The sequence below is a fragment of the Hemitrygon akajei genome, chromosome 13 (genome assembly GCF_048418815.1).
Source record: "Hemitrygon akajei chromosome 13, sHemAka1.3, whole genome shotgun sequence".
Taxonomy (NCBI): domain Eukaryota; kingdom Metazoa; phylum Chordata; class Chondrichthyes; order Myliobatiformes; family Dasyatidae; genus Hemitrygon; species Hemitrygon akajei.
Genome location: NC_133136.1, coordinates 5727007 through 5751485, shown reverse-complemented (window position 1 = coordinate 5751485; position 24479 = coordinate 5727007). Strand labels below are relative to the sequence as shown.

The following is a 24479-nucleotide window of genomic DNA, read 5'->3' as shown; positions in this document are numbered from 1 at the left end:
ATGTCTCATTTGTAAGAGCTAGCCTGATGGCAGCAAATTAATTTTTCTCATTCTAAGCATCATTTTTATATGTTTAATAATGAAGATAATAGACTTGGTGAAGTGAGCAGGTCCTTGTGCAGTGAAGTTCTTTCTCAATTAATAATTTTGCATGGCGCATACAGAGTTCTTCTCTCATCACTGCAATAAACATAAAAAGTAATTTGCATTTAACTGCAGCAGGGAATAAGACAGCCAATATCCTAGCTGGTTTCTGGTTCAGTTTCAATCTTGATGCTTAACTAAACATGAACACAAGAAGACCATAAGACATTGGTGCAGAATTAGTTCCTTCAGGTTGTTATCACTGGGGTGTGGTAGAAGGGATAAGCTTCCAATATCTATTAAATGCTCCCAATGGCACTTATCTCAAATAGCCACTGACAACCAAGTCCAACTCCTGGCCTTCAAAGGTCAAAGTAAATTTATTATCAAAGTACAAATATATCACTACATACAACCCTGACAATCGTCTTCTTGAGGGCATACTCAATATATCCAATAACAGAATCAATGAAAGACCTCACCAAATTCGGTGTTAACTGGTATGCAAAATACAACAAACTAAGCAAATGAAAAAAAGAAAGAATATAATAGAAACGTAGAAAACCTGCAGCACAATACAGGCCCTTCGGCCCACAATGTTGTGTCAAACATGTACTTACTTTAGAAATTACTTCGGCTTACCCATAGCCCTCTATTTTTCTAAGCTCCATGTACCTGTCCAGGAGTCTCTTAAAAGACCCTATCGTATCCACCTCCACCACCGTCGATGATAGCCCATTCCTCACTCACCACTCTCTGTGTAAAAAAACTTGCCCCTGACATCTCCTCTGTACTTACCCCCCAGCACCTTAAACATGTGTCCTCTTGTGGCAACCATTTCAGCCCTGGGAAAAAGCCTCTGACTGTCCACATGATCAATGCCTCTCATCATCTTATACACCTCTATCAGGTCACCTCTCATCCTCTGTCGTTCCAAGGAGAAAAGGCAGAGTTCACTCAACCTATTCTCATAAGGCATGCTCCCCAATCCAAGCCACTTCCTTGTAAATCTCCTCTGCACCCTTTCTACAGTTTCCACATCCTTCCTGTAGCGAGGCGACCAGAACTGAGCACAATACTCGAAGTGGAGTCTGACCAGGGTCCTATATAGCTGTAACATTACCTCTAGGCTCTTGAACTCAATCCCATAGTTGATGAAGGCCAATGCACCCTATGCCTTCTTAACCACACCGTCAACCTGCGCAACAGCTTTGGATGTCTTATGGACTTGGACCCCAAGATCCCTCTGATCCTCTGCACTGTCAAGAGTCTTACCATTAATACTATATTCTGCCTTCATATTTGATCTAGCAAAATGAACCACCTCACACTTATCTGTGTTGAACTCAATCTGCCACTTCTCAGCCCAGTTTTGCATCATATCAATGTCCCACTGTAACCTCTGACAGTCCTCCACACTACCCACAACACACCCAACCTTTGTGTCATCAATATAATTACTAACCCATCCCTCCATTTCCTCATCCAGGTCATTTATAAACATCACGGAGTCTCAGAACAGATCCCTGAGGCACCTCACTGGCGACTGACCTCCATGCAGAATATGCCCCGTCTATAACCACTCTGCCTTCTGTGGGCAAGCCAATTCTGGATCCACAAAGTAAGGTTCCCTTGGATCCTATGCCTCCTTACTTTCTCAATAAGCCTTGCATGGGGTACCTTATCAAATGTCTTGCTGAAATCCATATACGCTACGTCTACTGCTCCACCTTCATCAATGTGTTTAGTCATATCCTCAAAAAATCCTCTGTAACCTGTACGCAGGTAGGAGAAGGACAACCAAATTTGGCTTAGCTATGAAGCCCGGTGGAAATGTTTCTACTGACAGTCGCTTCAGGCAGATTGGCTCAACAGCCAGGGTTGGCAGCTCAACTGGGAAAAGGAAAACTCTGATCTCAAACGTTCAAAGTCTTGCAGCTATACACACTCATAGGGAAGGCTTTGGAAGTAAACCCCAAAAATCCACTGGTGCTAAACGGTATCGGTCTCTGCCATTCCTTTGAACTCATCAGCTGTGTGGTGAGGGGGAGCCTGCTGCATGGGTAAAAGCTTGCTCTCCATATTGTACTGCCCTGGCTTGCAGATTAGCTTACGTAGATATGATTGAAATAAATGAATCTGAATCAGAGCATAGATACTCAGTACTGAGCAAAAGTCTTAGGCACATCTTAAAAGTGAAGATGCTTTCAAAAATAATGGAATGAAAGTGTCTAAATATCAAAAAAATTGCTATAAACAGCAGTAAACAGTAAAATAAACTAAATCAAATCAATATTTGGCGTGTCCATCTTTTGCCTTTAAAATTGCATCAGCTCTTTTTGGTACACTATCATACAGTTTTATAAGAAAATCTGCTGGTAGTTTGTTCCAAGCATCTTGGAGTTCTGTGACTTTGGCCGTCTCACTTGCTTCTGTCTGTCCAGGTAATCCCAGACAGCCTCGATGATGTTGAGATCAGGGCTCTATGGAGGTCATGCCATCTGAAGACATATAAAATACCAAAGGTGTGAAGACTTTTGCATAGTATTGTAATTGGATGGCATGGGTTCATTGGTCTGGGAGAGCCTGTTACTGTGCTGCATCTCTAAATAAAATCAAAACAGATGGGGGCATCTAGGAGAATAATTCTTAGGTTTCATTACAGCCCACAGCCTGCACATTCGACGATGTAAGCCAGGAGATATTAAATGCTTATTTATAATTATACAATCATGCAGTGATAGAATAATCTTGTTATTTACTGAACACCCTAATTATAAGGAAGCTGAAGCAAAGAGAGAGCAAAGTCCACTTTCAGGAATGTTAAATATGTTTTAACTGCATAAACTGCAATCTAATTGTATATCTGTCAAGCTTTACAAAGAAGATAACACGTTATCTCAACTGTAGAGAAAATAATTCTCAAAGATCTTGCAGAAAGCCTCCTATTCCTAAAGCATACATAAACATTAAGAACAAATGTGTAGGTTATGTAATAGGTTGTTAAGAAGACATAGGGTGTGTTGGCCTTTATCAGTTCATGAGTTCAAGAGCCATGAGGTAATGTTGCAGCTCTAGAAAGCCCTGTTTAGACCACAGTTGGAATATTGTGTTCAGTTCTGACCAATTTATTACAGGAAGCATGTGGAAGCTTGATAGAGGGTACAGGGGAAATTTGCCAGGATCCTGATGAATTAGAGAGCATGTGTTATGAGGATAGATTGAGCAAGCTGTTTTCTCTTTGGAGCGAATGAGAATGAGGGGTGATTTGATAGAGATATACTAGATGATAAAAGGCAATGATCGAGTGGAGAGCAAGAGACTTTTTCCCAGGTGGAAATGGCTAATATGAAGGGACATAATTTTAAGGTGATTGGAGGTAAGTATAGGGGGAATTATCAGAGGTAAGTTTTTTACACAGAGACAGGTGGGTGCATAGAACATGTTGCCAAGGATGGTGACAGAGGCAGATACCGTAGGGACATTTAAGAAACACTTGGGCACATGGATAAAAGAAAAATGGAGGGAAAATTATACTCTTACCTCACTGAGTAAAAATGATAAGACATACAAGCAGGATTAGGCCATTTGGTCCATCGAGTCTGCTCCTCCATTCCATCATGACTGATTTATTATCCCTTTCAACCCCATCCCTCTAGACTGCAGTAAACATGCCATATGTGGTGAAATTATTTTTTATTTCTTTACTACTTAGAAACAATGTGTGGACTAGCCCTTCTGGCCCAATGAGCCACATTACCCAGCAACCCATCTATTAACACTAGCCTAATCACAAGACAATTCACATTAACTAGTACATCTTTGGACTGTCTGAAGAAACTGAAGCACCCAGAAGAAACCCACATGGTCACAGGGAGAATATAAAAACTTCATACAAATGGCAGTGGAATTGAACTCTGCATTGCCCCAAGCTGTAGAAGTGTCGCACTAACCACTACGCTATGGTGGTACCGAACATGAAAATGGGCCATCGATTGACCATATTGAGAATAACTACTCCTACATTATAATGTCATCTTTATTCTCCTCATATTCTCAGTTCTACCACTGATCGTCACAGGGAGAATGTTCAAACTCCACTGCACTGCCCAAAATTTCATGTCAGAAGTGGGATTTGAACCCACGCCTCCATTTGGAGACCAGAACACCCACTTTATTACAGAAGGACTTTATTCCTTGAGTCTGGCGCCTTAGACCACTCGGCCATTCTGACATGACTTGCTATCCACGTCCTTCACTGAAATGGCTTCCTCTGCTAGAGAATTAGATCGTGCAGACATACCTCACTTTGTTTTTCTTCCTTCCTTACTCTGTTTGCTTACTCAAATTCAGACATATTCATGTCACTGTAAAAATTCTGCATCTTCAACATCTGTCCTACAGTGACATCCCTGTTTGGACAGGGAATTGCAGCAGCAACACTGGTGTGGGATTTTTGCTGCAAATTCTTCAAAATATAACTTTGGTGGATGTTTGACAAAATTCTGAAGAGGCAACTCCATGTGTTTCTCTGCAGATTTGACCGTGAAATACCAGAGCAGAATGATGCCATTTGGCCCATCAAAGTCTGCTCTGCTATTCAATCATGGCTGTTTTATTATCCCTCTCTACCTCATTTTCCTGCCTTCTCCTCATAATCTTTGATGTCCTAACTAATCAAGAACCTATCAACCTCCGGTTTAAATATACCCAATGACTTGGTTTCCACAGCCATCTTGTGGCAATGAATTCTACAGATTTAGCACACTCTAGTAAAAGAAATTCCTCCTCATCATCTCTAAACTATGTTTAGAGCCCCGCTCTGCTCGCTGTACACTTATGACCGTGTGGCTAAGCACAGCTCTGCCATCTTTAAGTTTGCTAATGACACCACTGTTGTAGGCCGAATCAAAGGTGGTGACCTTTGAAAATGATACCTGGATTAAATAACTTGACATATGAAGAGCATTTGATGTCTCTGGAACTGTATTTACTGGAATTCAGAAGAATGAGGGGTGACCTCATAGAAATCTATCAAATGGTGAAAGGCTTTGATAGAGAGGCTGTGGATAGGATGTTTCCTGTGGTGGGAGAGTCTAAGAGGAGTCCTTTTAGAATGAAAATGAGGAATTACTTTAGCCAGAAAGTGTGAATCTGAGGAATCCTTTGTCACAGGGAGATGTGGAGGCCAAGTCTTTATGTATATTTAATGCAGAGGTTGATAGATTATTAATTAGTCAGGGCATGAAGAAATACAGTGGGGGGAGGGGAGGCAGGAAATAGTGGCTGAGGGGAAAAATGGATCAGCCATGATAAAATGGTAGAGCAGACTCAATGGGCCAAATGGCCTAATTCTGCTCCTATATCTTGCAGTCTTATGGTGACAAATCAGCACGTAGGAGGGAGATTCAAAATCTGGCTGAGTGGTGTCACAACAACTCCTCCTTACTCAATGTCAGCAAGACCAAGGAACTGATTATTAGTTCAGGAGGAGGAAACCAGAGGTCCATGAGCCAATCCTCTTCAGAGGATCAGAGTCGGAGGGAGTCAGCAACTTTAAATTCCTTGGTGTTATCATGTTAGAGGACCTGTCCTGGGCCCAGCACATAAGTGCAATGACGAAGAAAGCATGCAGCACTTCTACATCCTTAGGAGTTTATGACGATTTTAAATGACATCTAAAACTTTGACAAACTTCTATAGATGTGTGGTGGAGAGTGACTCCTATTGACTGGCTGCATCACAGTCTGGTATGGAAACACTAAAGCTTTTGAATGGAAAATCCTACAAAAAATACTGGATACAGCCGAGTCCATCACAGGTAAAGCTCTCCCACAATTGAGCACATCTGCTTGGAACGTTGTTGTAGGAAAGCAGAATCCATCATCAAGGACCCCCAACATCCCGGCCATGCTCTCTTCTCGCTGCTGCCATTAGGAAAAAGGTACAGGAGCCTCAGGACTCACACCACCAGGTTCAGGAACAGTTATTACCCCTCAACCATTAGGATCTTGAACCAAAGGGGATAACTTTACTCAACTTCACTTGTCCATCATTGAAATGTCCTCACACCTATGGACTCACTTTCAAGGACTCTTCATCTCATATTCTCGATATTTATTGCTTATTTATTTCTTACTTTTTCTTTTTTTTGTATTTGCACAGCTTGTTGCCTTTTGCACAATTGCTGATCGTCCAAATTGGTGCGGTCTTTCATTAATTCTAGTATGGATTTATTGTGTATGCCCACAAGAAAATGAATCTCAGGGTTGTATACAGTGACATATATGTACTTCGATAATACATTTACCTTGAACTTCTAAAGGTTCATCACTCTATTCTGAGGCTTTGCCCACGTCCTAGAACATTCCCCCCCCCCCCCACTATAGGGAACTCTATCTATAGTGTTTCAATAAGATTTCCTCCCCCCCAACACTCCTCATTCTTCTAAACTCTAGTGAGTACCAGCCCAGAGCTATCAAATGCTCCTCATATGTTAACCCTTTCATTCCCTGGATCATTCTCATGAATCTCTGAACCCTCTCCAATGCCAGCACATCCTTAGTTCAGTGGTTCAAAACTTCTCATAACACTCCGTGTGTTTTGACCAATTTCTTACAATACCTTATAAGCTCAATGCCTTTTGACTCATACAGGAGAATGAGGAGGTGATAAGACAGGAGCTACAGGCTCTGGGATGAAGGAGATGGGTAACTGGGTGACTGTCAGGAGGGGAAATGCACAGCCAATGCGGAGTACACCTGTGGCCATTCCCCTCAATAATAAGTATATAACTTTAGATACAATTGTACGACCGACCGGGGGAGCCACAGTGACTGGATCTCTGGCACTGAGTCTGGTGCTATGGCTCAGAAGCGAAGAAAGGTAAAGAGGCTACAGTGTTGATAGGAGATTCCTTAGTCAGAGGAACAGAGACGAGGTTCTGTGGACACTAGAGACATTGGGATGATATGTTGACTCCCTACCGCCAGGATCAGGAATGTCTCAGATCCTGTCCATGGCATTCTCAAGGGCAAGGGTGAGCAGCCAGAAGTCTTAGTACATACTGGCACCAATGGCACAGGTAGACATGGTGAGGAGGTTCTGAAGAGAGATTTTAAAGAGCTAGGTAGAAAGCTGAGAAACAGGACCTTCAGAGTAGTAACCTCTGGATTGCTGCCTGTGCCACGTGCCAGTGAGGGTAAGAAAAGGATGATTTGGCAGGTGATTGTGTGGCTGAGGAACTGGTGCAGGGGGGCAGGGGTTCAGATCTATGGATCATTGGGATCTCTTCTGGGGAAGGTACCTGTATAAAAGTAGCAGGTTACACTGGAATCCAATATCATTGCAGGCAGTTTGGCTAGAGTTGTTCAGGAGGGTTTAAGCTAATTTGGCAGGGGATGAGAACTGGAGTGATTGTGCTGAAGATGAGGTAGTTGGTTTACAAGAGAGGCAATGTGTAGTGAGACTCCTAGCAAGGAGCTGATGATAAGGTAAAATTGCAGTCAACAGGATGAGATCCAATGTAAAAGGCAGACAAAATTGAAAAGAGTGAATACAGGACAGAAGGTGTTATGTTTGAATGTATAGTACAATATACAGAAAAAGGCAGATGAACTTGTAGCAGTTACAGATTGGCATGTATGATGTTGGAGGCATCACTGAATCATGACTGAAAGATTATACCTGGGAGACGATTCTGACAGGTAAAATTGAGGAAAATCCCAAGTGGTTCTGGAAGTACTCCATTGATCAGGGTCAACCAAAGATGTTGCGTTCCAGCTGTCTACGTGATATGGAGAGCAAGCTGTTACCCATGTAGCAGGCTCCCCCTCTCCACGCAGCTGATGAATCCAAAGCAGAGACCGATACAGTTTGGCACCTACAGCGTCGCAGGAATTGCCAATCAGCATTGAACTCAACGTAAGACTGCCTTGGGACTCCAGCTCCAGATTTTTTCTCGGGGTTCATTCCCAAAGACCTCCCCATAAGTAGGTGTAGCCTCAAGGCAGTGTAAGTTTGAGGTCAGTTTTCCTTCTCCCAGATGAGCAGCCAACAATGGCTGACAAGCCCCATCTGCCCAAAGTGATTGGTTTCCAGGCACCAGTAACCCTTTTCCTGTCAGTAGAAATGGTTCCACCGGGATTAGTAGCTAAACCACACGTGAACGCCAGGAGCTGGATTTGATTGTCGGAGGCTATTTGAGACACACACTGTTGAGAGCATTTAATTAGTAGTGAGAGTTCATCCCCAGTACCACGTACATCCATAACAACCTTAAGGAACCAAGTGGTTCTAGAGTTCTATTAAAAATAAAAGGGTGGATAGGGACAGAGAAGGTTCCTTTGAAAATCAGCAGGGCCACCTATATCTTGAGCCACAGACGACAGGTGGAATTTTTAATGAAAATTTTTCCTTGTTGTTTACTAAGAAGAAAATCAAGATTGTCTGAGATAAGAGCAACATCTGGTCTGAAATATGGATAAGAAGAAGAAATGCTGTTCTTGCTTGGATTTAGTGGTTTGGATTTGGTGCAGAAAATGTGGTCTCTGTAACGGAGGAATCAAATGAAGACTGAGAGACTAAGAGTGTAATACATCCAGCCCTTTAAGGCTGGTTCTACTGATTTACCTCTCCTCCATTTTTCTGCACTATCCCCATATCCCTTAATTTCCCTAATGTTTAGAATATTTTTATTTTAAATTAACTCAAGTCTGAATCACCAAGGCCACTGAAGCTCAAAGTAAATTTATTATAAAAGTATGTACATATATGACACCATATACAATCATGATATTCATTTTCCTGTGGGAAAACTCAGCAAATCTATATAACAATAACTATAACAAGATCAACCAGAGTACAGAAGACAACAAACTGTGCAAATAAAAAAAAATAGCAATAAATAACAAGAACATGAGATTGAGTCCATAAAGTGAGATCATTGGTTGTTGGAAACATCTCAATGATGGGGCATGAGTGTAGTTAGAAACATAAAAAACCTACAGCACAATACAGGCCCTTCGGCCCACAATGCTGTGCCGAAAATGTACTTATTTTACAAATTACCTAGGATTACCCATAGCCCTCTAATTTTCTCAACTCCATGTACCTATCCAGGAGTCTCTTGAAAGACCCTATCCTATCTGCCTCCACCACTAATACCAGCAGCCCATTCCACACTCACCACTCTCTGTGTAAAAAACTTGCCCCTCACATTATCCCCTTCTGTTCAAGAGCCTGACGGTTGAGGGGTAATAATTGTTCTTGAACCTCGTGGTGCGGGTTCAGAGGCTCCTGTTCTTCCTTCCTGATGACAGCAGCGAGCAAAGAGCATGACCTGGATGGTGAGGATCTCTAATGATGGATGCTGTTTTCATGCAGATGCGCTCAATGGTTGGGAGGGCTTTACCCGTGGTGTACTGGGCCCTATCTACCTTTTGTAGGATTTTACATTCAAAGGCATTGGTGTTTCCATACCAGGCCACGATTCACCCAGTCTGTGCAAACAGGGAAAGAAGAGATTAAAGATAGCCATTAGCTTTATTTGTCACATGTATAAATATTGAAACATTGGTGAAATGTGCCGTTTGTGTCAATGATCAATATAGTCCGACAATGTGCCAAGGGCAATCCACAAGTGTCGCCAGTCTTCCGGCTCCGACATTGCATGCCCACAACTTACCTGTAACCATATAACAATTACAGCACGGAAACAGGCCATCTCGGCCCTTCTAGTCTGTGCTGAACGCTTACTCTCACCTAGTCCCACCGACCTGCACTCAGCCCATAACCTTCCATTCCTTTCCTGTCCATATACCTATCCAATTTTACTTTAAACGACAATATTGAACCTGCCTCTACCGTAACGTCCTTGGAATGTGGGAGGAAACTCGCATGGTCAGGGGGAAAACATATAAACTCCTTACAGGCGGTGGCAGGAATTGATCCCGATCTTACAGCTGCCTCTCTATAGCGTAATACTAACCACTACGCTACTGAGCCATGATAGATATTGCCTGACTTGCTGAGTTCCTCCAGCATTTTGTGTGTTGCTCAGGGTTTCTAGCATCTGCAGAATCTTGCGTGTCTCCAATTTGCACTATTGTTTTTTCTGCTTATTTTGTTGTGAGTTATGTATAATTTGAGGTGCACAGGGTGTCCAGGGAGGGCTAGCACCTCTGCTGAAGGGGCTTGTCGTGTCCATTCTGGGGTAGCTCACTCACCTTTGGGGCCCCACCAGACACTCAGCTCTCACCTGTGGCTCCAAGTAGCAGTTTGTAACAGAGTAAGCAGTTTCGCTGTATACTGCTTCATCAGGCAGGCTAAAGCACATGAGGGTAACCAGCAGCCTCATAGGGACATTCCTGTCCTAGCATGTGAAGTCAGCTCCAACAGACTGGGCAGATGAGACCTACAGTGAAATCTAATGACCAGGAAGGCAGTTCTGTAATGCTCCGTGTAAAGCAAAGGGCAAGATAAGGCACAGGAGATTTCATGAACATCTTTTGAAACCAAGGAAGATCCCAGTTTCTGATGCTTGTTCGTACCACTGGACCTGGACTTCTGAGGATGAGAGAGTGGATCTGCCCAGTGCAATGGCTTTTCCACTTCAAACTCTCCCACTCAGATTTTCTGTCATCACAGGACATGACAGATAATTTGATTTATGTTTGAAGTGTATTTTGCTGCTCCTGCATAAAACTACAGTACATTTCATGCCATCTGTACCCTGGGTGTGTACGTCCGTGACAATAAACTTGAATTGTTACCTCATGTGAGAAAATGAAGAGGAAAGGATCACTGCTTAAAAATAATGGAGAGCAGAGATTTTTTTAGTGGCGCATAAGTACCTAGTGGTGAAAATATTCAAATAATCTGCTTCAGAGGTAAAGAGACAAAGGAGAGAGTGACAGAGAAGAGAGGTATTGTTGATAAGCAAGTGGGTGAAAAGTTCGTTAGCTGGAAATGTGGAGTTGTGGTTACAGCCAGCAATGATCTTTGTTTAATAACAGAGTAAGCTAGAGTTTAAGTGGCCACCCCTTCTCCTAATACATTTGCTTGTGCTGAGGAAGTTGGTACTTGTGTAAGGATTTAGTAGGATAAATCTGATTGGTATTCTGTGGCATATCAATTTCGTTAAAACCCATGTTTACAAATTGTAATGTTTGAAACTGGGAAAAGCTAAGTCAGAGGTTAAATAAATACACTTTGTACTTGTTTATGAACACATTTACATTCAAACTACAAAGGTCAAACTGATAAAACAGACTTCCCCACACTGTCATGTGGATTATCACAGTAATTAGGTGAGAGGTCAGAGACACAATTTTCAACAGTGTACATACATTTTATTAATTGGCAGAGAATGGAAATCTCTGCAAATAACTGAGAACTATGGAGATAAAGGCTCTTCATCAACTGATTTTGTTCAACTATCTCAACACTCAAAAGAAAGTTTATTTGCTCCCTGGAATTGGGTTATTAATGTTGAATGCTACATACAGTCTTGCATGACTTGATCAACGTGTACAAGAGGCATATTTAGTGACAGCACAGAAAAGGCTTTTCTGGCCCAACAAGCCACAGCACCCAGCAATCTTCTGATTTAATCCCAGCCTAATCATGGGGCAATTCACAATGACTAATTATCAGACAAAACCAGTACGTCTTTGGACTGTGAGCACCTGGAGGAAACTCACCCAGTCACAGGGAGAACATACGAACTTCCTACAGATGTCACAATTGAACTCCGAACGCCAAAGGCCTAAGCTGTAATAGCATCACACTAACTGCCACGTTACCATGACACCCTGGCAGAATTCCAATATCTGCACATTTATGCTTTTCATCTTTAGCCTCATGTTCCTTTGCATGGCCTCAGACTTGTTTTCCAGCACTGATTCCATCAGTAAAGTTCATTTTGAACTCAGATTGCGCAGTGGGCTAGTCATCACTGACCATTTGTACAGATTGGCACACCTACCTCTTTTAAAGTTCCCTTTCCACACTAATCGTTGCCCCGTCAAGGCATAGACAACTTTAACTAAACAAGCAGCTGATACCTGTGACATATGGCCCACGTTGCTTTCCCCTCTCCTGAAGTTTGTATTTAAAATGTGAGAGCTAGTTAACAATAAAGGATGTCAGTTCTTCCCTCCCCACTTCGGATTTCTTAACAGCCCATGAATTAATTTGGCACTATTGATTTATTTTGTAATTTTTAACTGTAAAACAACAGAAATCACGCCCTGTGAGTCAGTGATAGTAAGCCTGAGTCTGATCTACTTAAATGCAGAAAGTGAACACACTCGTCCCATCGCCAGAACTGCCTTAAATCATCTCGGGCTCCACATTCACACACACGGCCCGATCATATAAGGAAAATGACCACGTTCATTTGGGCAAGGATTCTAACCTCGATCACTCCCCCATTTCAGTATGAATCCATTTCTTCATTGAGAAGCATTGACTCGGCTTCTCTCAGGTAACGATCCACATTTAAAAAGCTCCTCACCAGACCTCGACCTACCTCTCCTCCGCCCGCTACTAAAACTCCCCCACCCCGCCGAACAGTGAGCATGCGCAGAAAAGTAGTATACGCGCCCTCCCTTTCGGCCGCTATCTATTGGTTGGCTTGCATGTCAATCAATACCTCCACCCAACCCTCTATCAAAACAGCTGCGCAGACGAGTAAACGCCTTATCTATTGGTTGGTGTGGATATCAAGTAAAAAATATGGTCGAGCTATCGTCCTCCATTGGCGGGTAGTCCTTTCATCCTATTGGAACTTTCGTCAAAAACGTTTACGTAAAAACCAACTGAGTTAATCAATAACTGTCTTCAAAAATATGTACTTTATTTTCTAGATCTGGTTTTGTTCTGTACTGATTTATTTACGGTGGTGAAACACAAGCGGATTGAATGTGGTGTCCGGAGTGAAGGGCTTGCTGTGAAGACTGAGCTGGAAGTCGCAGTAAGATGTCTCTGCTCAGAGGTGTGTCAGTCTCTCTAAATGTCTTCTCTAACCTCTAACAACTTGTTCAGTGTCGAATAAGCGAAATAACCCACTCTTTGCTGTAGTTCGGACAACATTTGACAGGGCTGAGTTGGCACTGGGTGTAAGCCTTGTACTTTGAACTGTCCATTCAAACTTCTGTGCGCAGGGTGAGCGGACTGGAATTAAAATCTAACCAGTTTGGTGTTTAGCGACAGCAATTCAGTGCAACCATAAAATGTACTTTAAGTTCCAAAACCTAAGGGAATAAGGCAAAAGAGGAATATCGGTTCATGGACCGTTCGGAGATCTGACGCAGTTGCAAAATGTCTATTATCCCCGAGGAAATTGATTTTTTTTGTGTGTGGCAACAGTTCTTCGCAAAATCATAAAATTACTACAAATTGCAAAATAAATAAATAGTGAAAAAAGAACACCACAGCCTATCATTTCTCGATATTTATTGCTATTCATTTATTTTTCTTTTATATTTGCCTGGTTTGTTGTCTTTTGCAAATTGATTGTTTGTCCACTCTTGAGTGCGGTTTTTCATTGATTCTATTATGGTTATTGGATTTATTCAGTATACCTGCAAGAAAACGAATCTCAAGGTTGTATTTGGTGACATATATGTACTTCGATAATAAATTTACTTTGAACTTTTATAAAAGAATTAACGGAGATTTAAAGTCTGCAGAGATTGTGATGCTTTTGACAGTTTGCTTGTTGAGTATCAGGAGTCACGTTTGAAACGTTTCAAGGTGGTGCGGTTGGACAGAGTGACTCACTGAAGGAAGGAGGATTGGACCGTATAGTCTCGAGAGAAGGTATTAAGCAAAGCAAGGGTAGTCGGCAAGGACGCATGCAAGAGGGGCTTTGCAAAGTAAATAGGACTTCATAAAGCAACTATGTTGGAAGGACACCAATCTGCCCTTCAAGTTATTTTTCAGAGTAATTAAGAATCTGAGGCACAAAAATCAAAAAATCTGTATATACTGAATAGAGCAGTTAGTGATTCAGAATCTGGTTTAATATCTCTGGCATATGTCGGAAATTTGTTTTGTGGCAACAGTACGTTACAATTGATAATTAAGTGTTAAGTAATAATGAGAAATGTATTTTAAATTAAGTATTGCAAAAAGAGCAAAATAAAAAGAAAAAATGTGAAATAGTGTACATGGGTTCTTGTGTATTCAGAAATCTGATGGCGGAGGGGAAAGAAGCTGTTCCTGAATTGTTGAGTATGTGTCTTCAAGGCTCCTGTAGCTCCTCCCTGATGGTAGCAATGAGAAGAAGGCATGTCCTGGGTGATGGGCGTCCTTAATGATGGATGCTGCCTTTTTTTGAGGCTTTGCCCTTAGAAGGTGTCCTGGATGCTGGGGAGGCTAGGGCCTGTGATTGAGGTGGCTGTGTTTGCAACTTTCTGCAGCTTTTTCCAACCCTGTGCAGTGGCCCTTCCATACCAGATAGGTTGCAGCCAGTTAAAATGCTCTCCACGGTACATCTGTAGAAATGTGTGTATGGGGAGAGAAAGAAAAGCAATTTGTTTCTCTGTTTCTGCTTGGTCTTGCTCCATAAATATTTCTGGGAGAGTTTGGTGCTCCCAGAAACTTTTGTTTACAATTTCACGTTTCCATACTCTATGGTTTTTTGATTTTTAAATCAGGAAGCTGTGAAAAAACCATGTGAAGCAGTATCTGTGGAAAGGAGAAAATAATGTTTCTGTTTTATGGTACAGAAGAACAATTTAATTCCCCTTTCTTTTCCACACAGCCCTGCAGGATATTTCTTCAATCAGTTTCACTACTGTCCTGTCCTGAACCAGTTACAGTACAAAAAAAAAGGGAAATCCACATATCATTTCCAGTTCATTTACAAACCAGAGAAAATCTGCAGATGCTGGAGATCCAGAGCATCACACACAAAATGCTGGAGGAACTCAGCAGGTCAGGCAGCGTCTATGGACAGAGTTACACACACAAAATGCTGGAGGAACTCAGCAGGCCAGGCAGCATCTATGGAAAAGAGTAAACAGTTGACATGTTTTTTTTTCTATGGCTGCTGACTGGCCTGCTGAGTTCCTCCAACATTTTGTGTGTTTCTGGATTCATTTACCAATTCTTTTGATTTGTTTACACATTGGGTGTCACGGTATCCTAATTGTTACTGTGATGCTATTACAGCTTGGTGCGTTCTGGAGTTCAGAGTTTAATTTTGGCGCTATTCTGCATCCCCCCTGTGGAATGTGTGGGTTTTCCCTAGGTACTCCGGTTTCCTTTCACAGTCCAAAGATGTACGGGGTAGACTAATTGGTCATTGCTAATTGTCCCGTGATTAGGTTAGGGTTTGTCACAGGTCGCTGAGCAGCGCAGCATGAAGGCCCTGCTCCACGCTGTATCGCGAAATATAAATAAATAATTTCTTGCAACACATTTCCCCACTGGAGATACAGGAGTCTCAGAACCCTCCCCACCTGGGACACTTCAACCACTGGGCTTCTGAGCCACTGCCCCGCTTCATTCCTTCACTTTACTTCGGGTCCTGACGAAGGGTCTCGGCCCGAAACGTTGACTGCTCGTTTCCACAGGTACTGCCCGACCTGCTGAGTTCCTCCAGCGTGTTTGTACCACTTCACTTTACTTGCTCCACCACTGAACTGTTCCCACAATCTATGGCCTCACTTTCAAGGACTCTTCATCTCATGTTCTTGATATTTATTATTTTTCTTTTTTCATTTATACTTGCAGATTTTTGTCTTTTGCGCATTGGCTGTTTGTCTGTCCTGTTGGATATGGTCTTTCATTGATTCTATTGTGGTTCTTGGATTTATTGAGCATGTCCACAAGAAAACAAATTTCAGGGTTGTATATGGTGACATATTTGTACTTTGACAATAAATTTACTTAGAATTTAAACTCCCTTACCAATGGGAATGATCCCGAAATCTAATCTGTTTATACCTTCATGATTTTAAGCTCTGTCAGTAACCCATGCAACCGACACTCTCAGGAGAACATGTCCAGATTCCCCGGTCTTTTGCCATGACTGAACTACCTCTTCACGGAAGTTTCTGGTTAAATCTCCTCAGTACTCTCTACAAAGACATCATATCTCTTGTATTTTTGGGTCGGAACTGATTACACAATATTCTATCCTGTGTTTCTATTTATAAGTTCTGGGCAAAAAACTCTTTTCCTTGCTACTTACAATGAGCTATGTGTATGTGTGTGTATATATGTATATGTGTGTGTGTATATATATATATCATGGTGGCATCTGTCGGTCTCGAGAGAGACCATGGATCTGCGCCTGGAGTTTCCAGGGTGCAGGCCTGGGCAGGGTTGTATGGGAGACCGGCAGTTGCCCAAGCTGCAGGCCTTCCCCTCTCCACGTCACTGATGTTGTCCAAGGGAAGGGCACTAGGACCCATGCAGCTTGGCACCGGTGACGTCGCAGAGCAATGTGGTGTTAAGTGCCTTGCTCAGGGACACAAACACGCTGCCTCAGCTGAGGCTTGAACCAGTGACCTTCAGGTTACTAGTCCGATGCCTTGCCCACTAGGCCACGCGCCAACACGATATATATATACATATATATTTTGTTCTTAATATTTCTTGTGCAACTTTTAAATTTGTCTTCTAATTTATATTGCCACAGCCCCATTCAGTCTTGAGAACATGTTTTTAATGTGGCTGGACCACACTTGGAATATGCGTTCACTTCTGGTCCCCTCACTATAGGGAGGATGTGAAAGCTTTAGAGAGAGAGTGCAGAGGAGATTTACCAGGATGCTGCCTGGATTAGAGAGGGTACAGAGGAGATTTACCAAGGTGCAGCCTGGATTCGAGAGGGTGCAGAGGAGATTTACTAGGATGCTGCCTGGATTAGAGAGGGTGCAGAGGAGATTTACCAGGATGCTGCCTGGATTAGAGAGGGTGCAGAGGAGATTTACCAGATGCTGCCTGGATTAGAGAGGGTGCAGAGGAGATTTACCAGGATGCTGCCTGGATTAGAGAGGATGCAGAGGAGATTTACCAGGATGCTGCCTGGATTAGAGAGGGTGCAGAGGAGATTCACCAGGATGCTGTCTGGATTAGAGAGGGTGCAGAGGAGATTTACCAGGATGCTGCCTGGATTAGAGAGGGTGCAGAGGAGATTTACCAGGATGCTGCCTGGATTAGAGAGGGTGCAGAGGAGATTTACCGGATGGTGCCTGGATTAGAGAGGATGTAGAGGAGATTTACCAGGATGCTGCCTGGATTAGAGAGCAAGTCTAATGAGGTAAGGTTAAGTGAGCTGGGCTCTTCTCTTTGAAGTGAAGGAGGATGAGAAGTAACTTGATAGTGTGTAGGATAAGAGGTACAGAATGGACAGCCAGTACCATTTTCCCAGGGTGACAATGGCTAATATGAGGGGGCATTATTTTAGGGTAATTGGAGGAAAGTGTAGGGGTGAAGTTAGTGATAGTTTTTTTTTACACGGGGTGGTAAGTGCATGGAACACACTGCAAGGGGTGGTGGTACAGCCAAGTATGTTAAGGACATTTAAGAGACTCTTTTGTAGGCACGTAGATTATAGAAAAATGGAGGGCTGTGGAGGAGGGAAGGGTTAGATTGATCTTGGAGTATATTAAAAGGTGGGTTGAAGGGCCTGTACTGTGCTGTAAAGTTCTATGTTCTATTGCTAGCCAAAATCCAGCCTTTCATTCCAGTCCCTTTCTGTGTACGTGCTGTATGTCACCTGTTGCAGAACACTCAAACCTTTGTTGTTTCAGCAGTTGCCAGCAGTGTTTAGTAGCTACAAAGTTCTATTTGTATAGAATATTCTCTGTGGTCATCCCTCTAATTTGCATTTATTCAGTACTTTAATATGGTAAAAAGTTTCAAAATACTTCACGTGCAATTCTCAAAAAAATTTAACACTGTACAGTGTGAAATTTTAAAACAGCGAGCTAATAGCATTGTCAAAGAAGCAAGAGGCAGGAATCAAACGAGTGCAGAGATTTGGAGAGTTTTAGTCGTGAAAGATTAGCTTGATTTGTCATGTGTACATTGAAACATACAGTGAAATGCATTGTTTGCATCAAATCAATTCTCCGAGGGTCACTGTGGGCAGCCCACAAGTGTTGTCACGCTTCCCGTGCTAACATAGCATGCCCACAATTTACTCTAACCCCAACCGTATGTTGGAGGAAACCAGAGCACCCTGAGGAAACCCATGCATCACGGAGAAAGTGTACAAACTCTTTGAAGGCAGCGGCAGGAATCGAGCCCCGATCAGTGTTCACTGACGCTAACCACTACGCTACCCAGAAGACAAGGTCACGGAGAGATTTGAAAGATGAGCACTAAGGTTCATCTGCCGAAAATCAACAAACAGTTGATAGTGTTGAGAATTAATCATAAATAGACTAACAACTGATGGAACTCATGTTAATGGATTGCAAATGTGAAACTCGACACAGGAATATAAATAATAATAACATTTATAGAACACAGGCAGTGTAGTTCAGAGTGCTTTACAAAAGGATAAAGTACAAACATGAAGATAAACATGTAAAATAAACAGTTTTTGATCTTGGTGTTTAAAGTATCAACTGAGTCTGTACTGTATCCCTTATAGTTTTGCGTATTGAGTTCCACAGTTTAGGAGCGTAGTTCAAAAAAGCTGACCTGACAATTATCTTTTGAGGGAGATTGTTTAAGTTGAAGAGACCAACGTAAGAAGACCAATGAGCTCAAGTAGGATTATAAAACAGAAGTGATTCTGTGATGTACTTCAGTCTCAGCCCATTAACAGAATGTTAAAATCAATTCTATAAGAAATAAGGAGCCAATGCAGAGTAGCTAGTATGGGAGTGATAAACTCCCTTATCCTGGATTTGGTTAAAACTGACTCTCCCGTACACACTTTAATAGCGGCCACAATGAGTGTAGTGGTTCTGTGGCTTGGTTACTGGTTTAGCAATATTGAGATACTATCTTAACAGTTTCAGATCTGTCAAGGACAGCGAGGGAATTTAACTTCATTATAGAAAGGATGTTGAGGCATTGGAGAGTGTGCAGCAGAGCTTACTTGGACGTTGCCTGGTTTAGCGGGCATATGCTATAACGAGAGGTTGGACAAACTTGGGTTGTTTTCTCTGGAGTGATGGAGGCTGAAGGCAGATCTGATAGAGGTCTGTAGATAGATTATTGATCCCAAAGGTAATTACAGTGTCACAGTAGCATTACAAGTGCACAGATATCACTTCCCCAGCTATAGGTTAATTCATTATAGAGCCTAATGGCCGAGGGTAAGAATGCCCTCATATAGCACTCTTTGGAGTTACAGTTGTCTTAGTCTATTACTATAAAATGCTCCCCTCTTCAGCAAAGGCGATATGCAGAAGATGAGAAACATTGTCCAGAATTGCCAGGATTTTCTGTAGGGTCCTTTGTTCTACCACACTCCAGTTTGACTCCTTTCTAATCAGTTTGTTGAGCCTGTAGGTATTACCCACGTTGATGCCATTGCCCCAGCACACCAGCCACCGCATAGAGCATTGTACTGGTGACAACAGACTGGTAGAACATGTGAAGGAAAGGCCTGCACACTCCAAAGGCCCTCAGTCTCCTCCAGAAGTAGAGGCGACTCTGGCCCTTCTTGTACACTGCCTCTGTGTTGGTGCTGCACTCAACTCCGTTATCCGCGTGCACCCTCAGATACTTCTAGGTCTTCACCACATCCACGTCCTCGCCATCAATAGTAACAGGGAGCAATGCAGGCTTAAAGGGTCTTGGCCTGAAATGTCGACTACCTTTTTTCCATAGAAGCTGCCTGAACTGCTGAGTTCCTCCAGTACTTTTGTGTGTTGCTTATTCTTCCCAAGGTCCATCAACATCTCCTTTGTTTTACTGATGTTGAGCTACAGATGATTCAGGTTGCACCATTTGACAAAGTGGCCCTGTTTTCATCTTCCTATCCTCCCTTAATAAACCTAACTATTGCTGAATCATCAGAGAATTTCTGCAGATGACATGACTCATGGTTGTATCAAATATCCAAGATGTACATGGTAAACAGTTCCCAGTGCTGCTGAAAGCCATATCTGATACACAAACTGTGGTCTGTCAGTCAGATAGTCTTCTGTCCAGGATACAATGGAAGTGCCAACCTGCATTGAATGATTATTTATATTATCTTGTATTATCATTATAAGATTATGAGAGGCATAGACAGATAGGCAATATTTTTCCAAGGGTTGGAATGTCTAATATCAGAGGGCATGCATTTAAGGTGAGGGGGTAAGTTCAAAGGAGAGGTGAGGGACAAGTGGTGGGTTCCTAGAATGCTCTGTCTGGGTTGGTAGCAGAGGCAGAAACATTGGAGTCTTTTCAGAGACGTTCATATAACCGTATAACAATTACAGCACGGAAACAGGCCATCTCGGCCCTTCTAGTCCGTGCCGAACACTTACTCTCACCTAGTCCCACCGATCTGCACTCAGCCCATAACCCTCCATTCCTTTCCTGTCCATATACCTATCCAATTTTACTTTAAATGACAATACCGAACCTGCCTCTACCACTTCTACTGGAAGCTCGCCCCACACAGCTACCACTCTCTGAGTAAAGAAATTCCCCCTCATGTTACCCTCAAACTTTTACCCCCTAACTCTCAACTCATGTCCTCTTGTTTGAATCTCCCCTACTCTCAATAGAAAAAGCCTATCCACGTCAACTTGATCTATCCCCTTCATTATTTTAAATATCTCTATCAAGTCCCCTGTCAACCTTCTACGCTCCAAAGAATATAGACCTAACTTGTTCAACCTTTCCCTGTAACTTAGGTGCTGAAACCTAGGTAGCATTCTAGTAAATCTCCTATGTACTCTCTCTATTTTGTTGACATCTTTCCTATAATTCAGTGACCAGAACTGTACACAATACTCCAAATTCGGCCTTACCAATGCCTTGTACAATTTTAACATTACATCCCAATTCCTATACTCAATGCTCTGATTTATAAAGGCCAGCATTCCAAAAGCTTTCTTCACCACCCTATCCACATGAGATTCCACCTTCAGGGAACTATGCACCATTATTCCTAGATCACTCTGTTCTACTGCATTCTTCAATGCCCTACCATTTACCATGTATGTCCTACTTGGATTATTCCTACCAAAATGTAGCACCTCACACTTATCAGCATTAAACTCCATCTACCATCGTTCAGCCCACTCTTCTAACTGGCCTAAATCTCTCTGTAAGCTTTGAAAACCTACTTCATTATCCACAACGCCACCTACCTTAGTATCATCTGCATACTTACTAATCCAATTTACCACCCCGTCATCCAGATCATTAATGGATATGACAAACAACACTGGACCCAGTACAGATCCCTGTGCCACACCACTAGTCACTGGCCTCCAACCTGACAAACAGTTATCCACCACTACTCTCTGGCATCTCCCATCCAGCCACTGTTGAATCCATTTTACTACTTCAATATTAATACCTAACGATTGAACCTTCCTAACTAACCTTCCGTGTGGAACCTTGTGAAAGGCCTTACTGAAGTCCATATAGACAACATCCACTGCTTTACGCTTGTCAACTTTCCTCGTAACCTCTTCAAAAAAATTCAATAAGATTTGTCAAATTTGACCTTCCACGCACAAATCCATGATGACTGTTCCTAATCAGACCCTGTCTATCCAGATAATTAGATAGATAGATAGATAGATACTTTATTCATCCCCATGGGGAAATTCAACTTTTTTTCCAATGTCCCATACACTTGTTGTAGCAAAACTAATTACATACAATACTTAACTCAGTAAAAAAAATATGATATGCATCTAAATCACCGTCTCAAAAAGCATTAATAATAGCTTTTAAAAAGTTCTTAAGTCCTGGCGGTAGAATTGTAAAGCCTAATGGCATTGGGGAGTGTTGACCTCTTCATCCTGTCTGAGGAGCATTGCATCGATAGTAACCTGTCACTGAAACTGCTTCTCTGTCTCTGGATGGTGCTATGTAGAGGATGTTCAGAGTTATCCATAATTGACCGTAGCCTACTCAGCGCCCTTCGCTCAGCTACCGATGTTAAACTCTCCAGTACTTTGCCCACGACAGAGCCCGCCTTCCTTACCAGCTTATTAAGACGTGAGGCGTCCCTCTTCTTAATGCTTCCTCCCCAACACGCCACCACAAAGAAGAGGGCGCTCTCCACAACTGACCTATAGAACATCTTCAGCATCTCACTGCAGACATTGAATGACGCCAACCTTCTTAGGAAGTACATTCGACTCTGTGCCTTCCTGCACAAGGCATCTGTGTTGGCAGTCCAGTCTAGCTTCTCGTCTAACTGTACTCCCAGATACTTGTAGGTCTTAACCTGCTCCACACGTTCTCCATTAATGATCACTGGCTCCATATGGGGCCTAGATCTCCTAAAGTCCACCACCATCTCCTTGGTCTTGGTGATATTGAGACGCAGGTAGTTTGAGTTGCACCATATCACAAAGTCCTGTATCAGTTTCCTATACTCCTCCTCCTGTCCATTCCTGACACACCCCACTATGGCCGTGTCATCAGCGAACTTCTGCACATGGCAGGACTCTGAGTTATATTGGAAGTCTGATGTGTACAGGGTGAACAGGACCGGAGAGAGTACGGTTCCCTGCGGCGCCCCTGTGCTGCTGACCACCGTGTCAGACCTACAGTCTCCCAACCGCACATACTGAGGTCTATCTGTCAAGTAGTCCACTATCCAATCCACCATGTGAGAGTCTACTCCCATCTCCGTTAGTTTGTGCCTTAAGATCTTGGGCTGGATGGTGTTAAAGGCACTAGAAAAGTCAAGGAATGTAATCCTCACAGCACAACTGACCCCCTCTAGGTGAGAGAGTGATTTGTGCAGCAAATACGTGATAGCATCCTCCACTCCCACCTTCTCCTTATATGCAAACTGAAGAGGATCCTGGGTGTGCCTGGTTTGTGGCCTCAGATTCTGTATTATCAGCCGCTCCATGGTCTTCATCACTTGCGACGTCAAGGCAACAGGTCTGAAGTCATTCAACTCCTTTGGTTGTGGTTTCTTCGGTACCGGGACAATACAGGATGTCTTCCACTGTCTGGGTACTCTTCTCTGCTCCAGGCTCATGTTGAAGATGCACTATAGTGGTTCTCCCAGCTCAGTAGCACAGGCCCTCAGTAATCGTGGGGAAACTCCATCCGGTCCAGCTGCCTTGCTGGTACAGATCTTCCTCAGTTGACCTTCCACCTGTGCAGCCGTAATCCTGGGCGTGGGCAAGGTCTCCTGTGATTGGCTATTTTCCTGTGAGGGAAGTAAGCCTGGTGTGGATTTCTGCGGTGAGGATGAGATTGAGCTGTCGAACCTGTTGAAGAAGTTGTTCAGCTGGTTCGCTTTCTCCACATCTCCACTTATGTTCGCCCTCCGCTTATGACATGATAGAAAGACATGAATGTGAGGGATATGAAAGGATATGTACATTGTATAGGTAGAAGAGATTAGCTGACTTTTTTTTACTAATTTCATTGGTTCAGCATAACATTGTGGGCCAAAGCGACTGTTCCTGTGCTGGACTCTTCTATGTTCTGTGTTTTATTTTATTTAGAGATACAGCAGAGTAACAGGCCCCTCCAGCCTAATGTGCCTGTGCCAGTTATACCATGTGACAAATTCATCTACTAGCCAATGCGTCTTTGGAACGTGGGAGGATCCAGGAGCATCCGGAGGAAGCCCATACAGTCATGGGGAGAACGTGACAGATAGCAGAGGGAATTGAACCCCTAATTGGCACTGTAATAACATTACGCTAATCCCTACATTGCTGTGCTGTCCCTTATTAGGAGCTACAGAAAGGTAACACCCCCTTTCTGGCCCAAAGAGCCCGTAAGGCCCAATTAATTGTTGGAATGGGGATGGTGAGTATGAATGCATGGGGGGGCAGGGTGCGAGAGAAGTGTTGTTGATCTTTGAGAATAAGTCATTGAATCTATATTCTCTAGAATTTTAGAATCAGAATCACTTTATTGCCAGTATGTGAAACAGACCAGAATTGATTGTGGTTCAGTGCCAAGCATAAAGCACAGGACAATACAATAACAGACAACACAATAGTAACCAACAATTTACAAGACAACAGTGCAAATAGCTATGAGCAATCAAACATCAAAAATTAAACTTAAAAATGAACAGACTCGATAATTATCAACAGAACAAGGAGAGCAGGAAAAACCATTTAATGGATGTTGTGCAGGGCCAGTTAGAGTTCAAGTTGAAGAATATCATCACCTAGCTGTACATATATACAACCAAATGAAACAACATTCTTCTGGACCACAGTGTATCCACAAAACATGTCTCACACATAAAACAAAATATT

General features: G+C 42.7%; 1 protein-coding gene, 1 long non-coding RNA gene and 2 other non-coding genes across 5 annotated transcripts in view; 1 reads left to right on the top strand and 3 right to left on the bottom strand.

Annotated features, from left to right (window-relative positions):
- Positions 1–4204: 4204 nt before the first annotated feature.
- On the bottom strand, positions 4205–4318 carry trnal-caa (transfer RNA leucine (anticodon CAA)). Its single transcript has 2 exons — positions 4281–4318; positions 4205–4250 (listed from the first exon to the last, which is right to left on the bottom strand). It is a non-coding gene; the product is annotated as a tRNA-Leu (tRNA).
- A 4498-nt stretch (positions 4319–8816) lies between these two features.
- Positions 8817–12644, bottom strand: LOC140737609 (uncharacterized). Its single transcript, XR_012101198.1, has 2 exons — positions 12503–12644; positions 8817–9584 (listed from the first exon to the last, which is right to left on the bottom strand). It is a non-coding gene; the product is annotated as an uncharacterized lncRNA (long non-coding RNA).
- LOC140738162 (small Cajal body-specific RNA 18) lies at positions 11960–12047 on the bottom strand. The gene has a single exon (XR_012101326.1).
- Positions 12645–12832: 188 nt separating the features above from the next.
- The window catches only part of acaa2 (acetyl-CoA acyltransferase 2), a 58457-nt gene continuing 46810 nt past the window's right edge, over positions 12833–24479 (top strand). The window contains exons 1-2 of one of the 2 annotated variants that reach the window (XM_073064075.1): positions 12833–12851; positions 12954–13081. In XM_073064075.1, coding sequence (XP_072920176.1) covers positions 13066–13081 — 16 coding nt within the window. In that variant the 5' untranslated portion in view covers positions 12833–12851; positions 12954–13065. Of the gene's footprint in view, positions 12852–12934; positions 13082–24479 lie in introns of those variants that run through there. The other variant, XM_073064074.1, reaches the window with a different exon arrangement.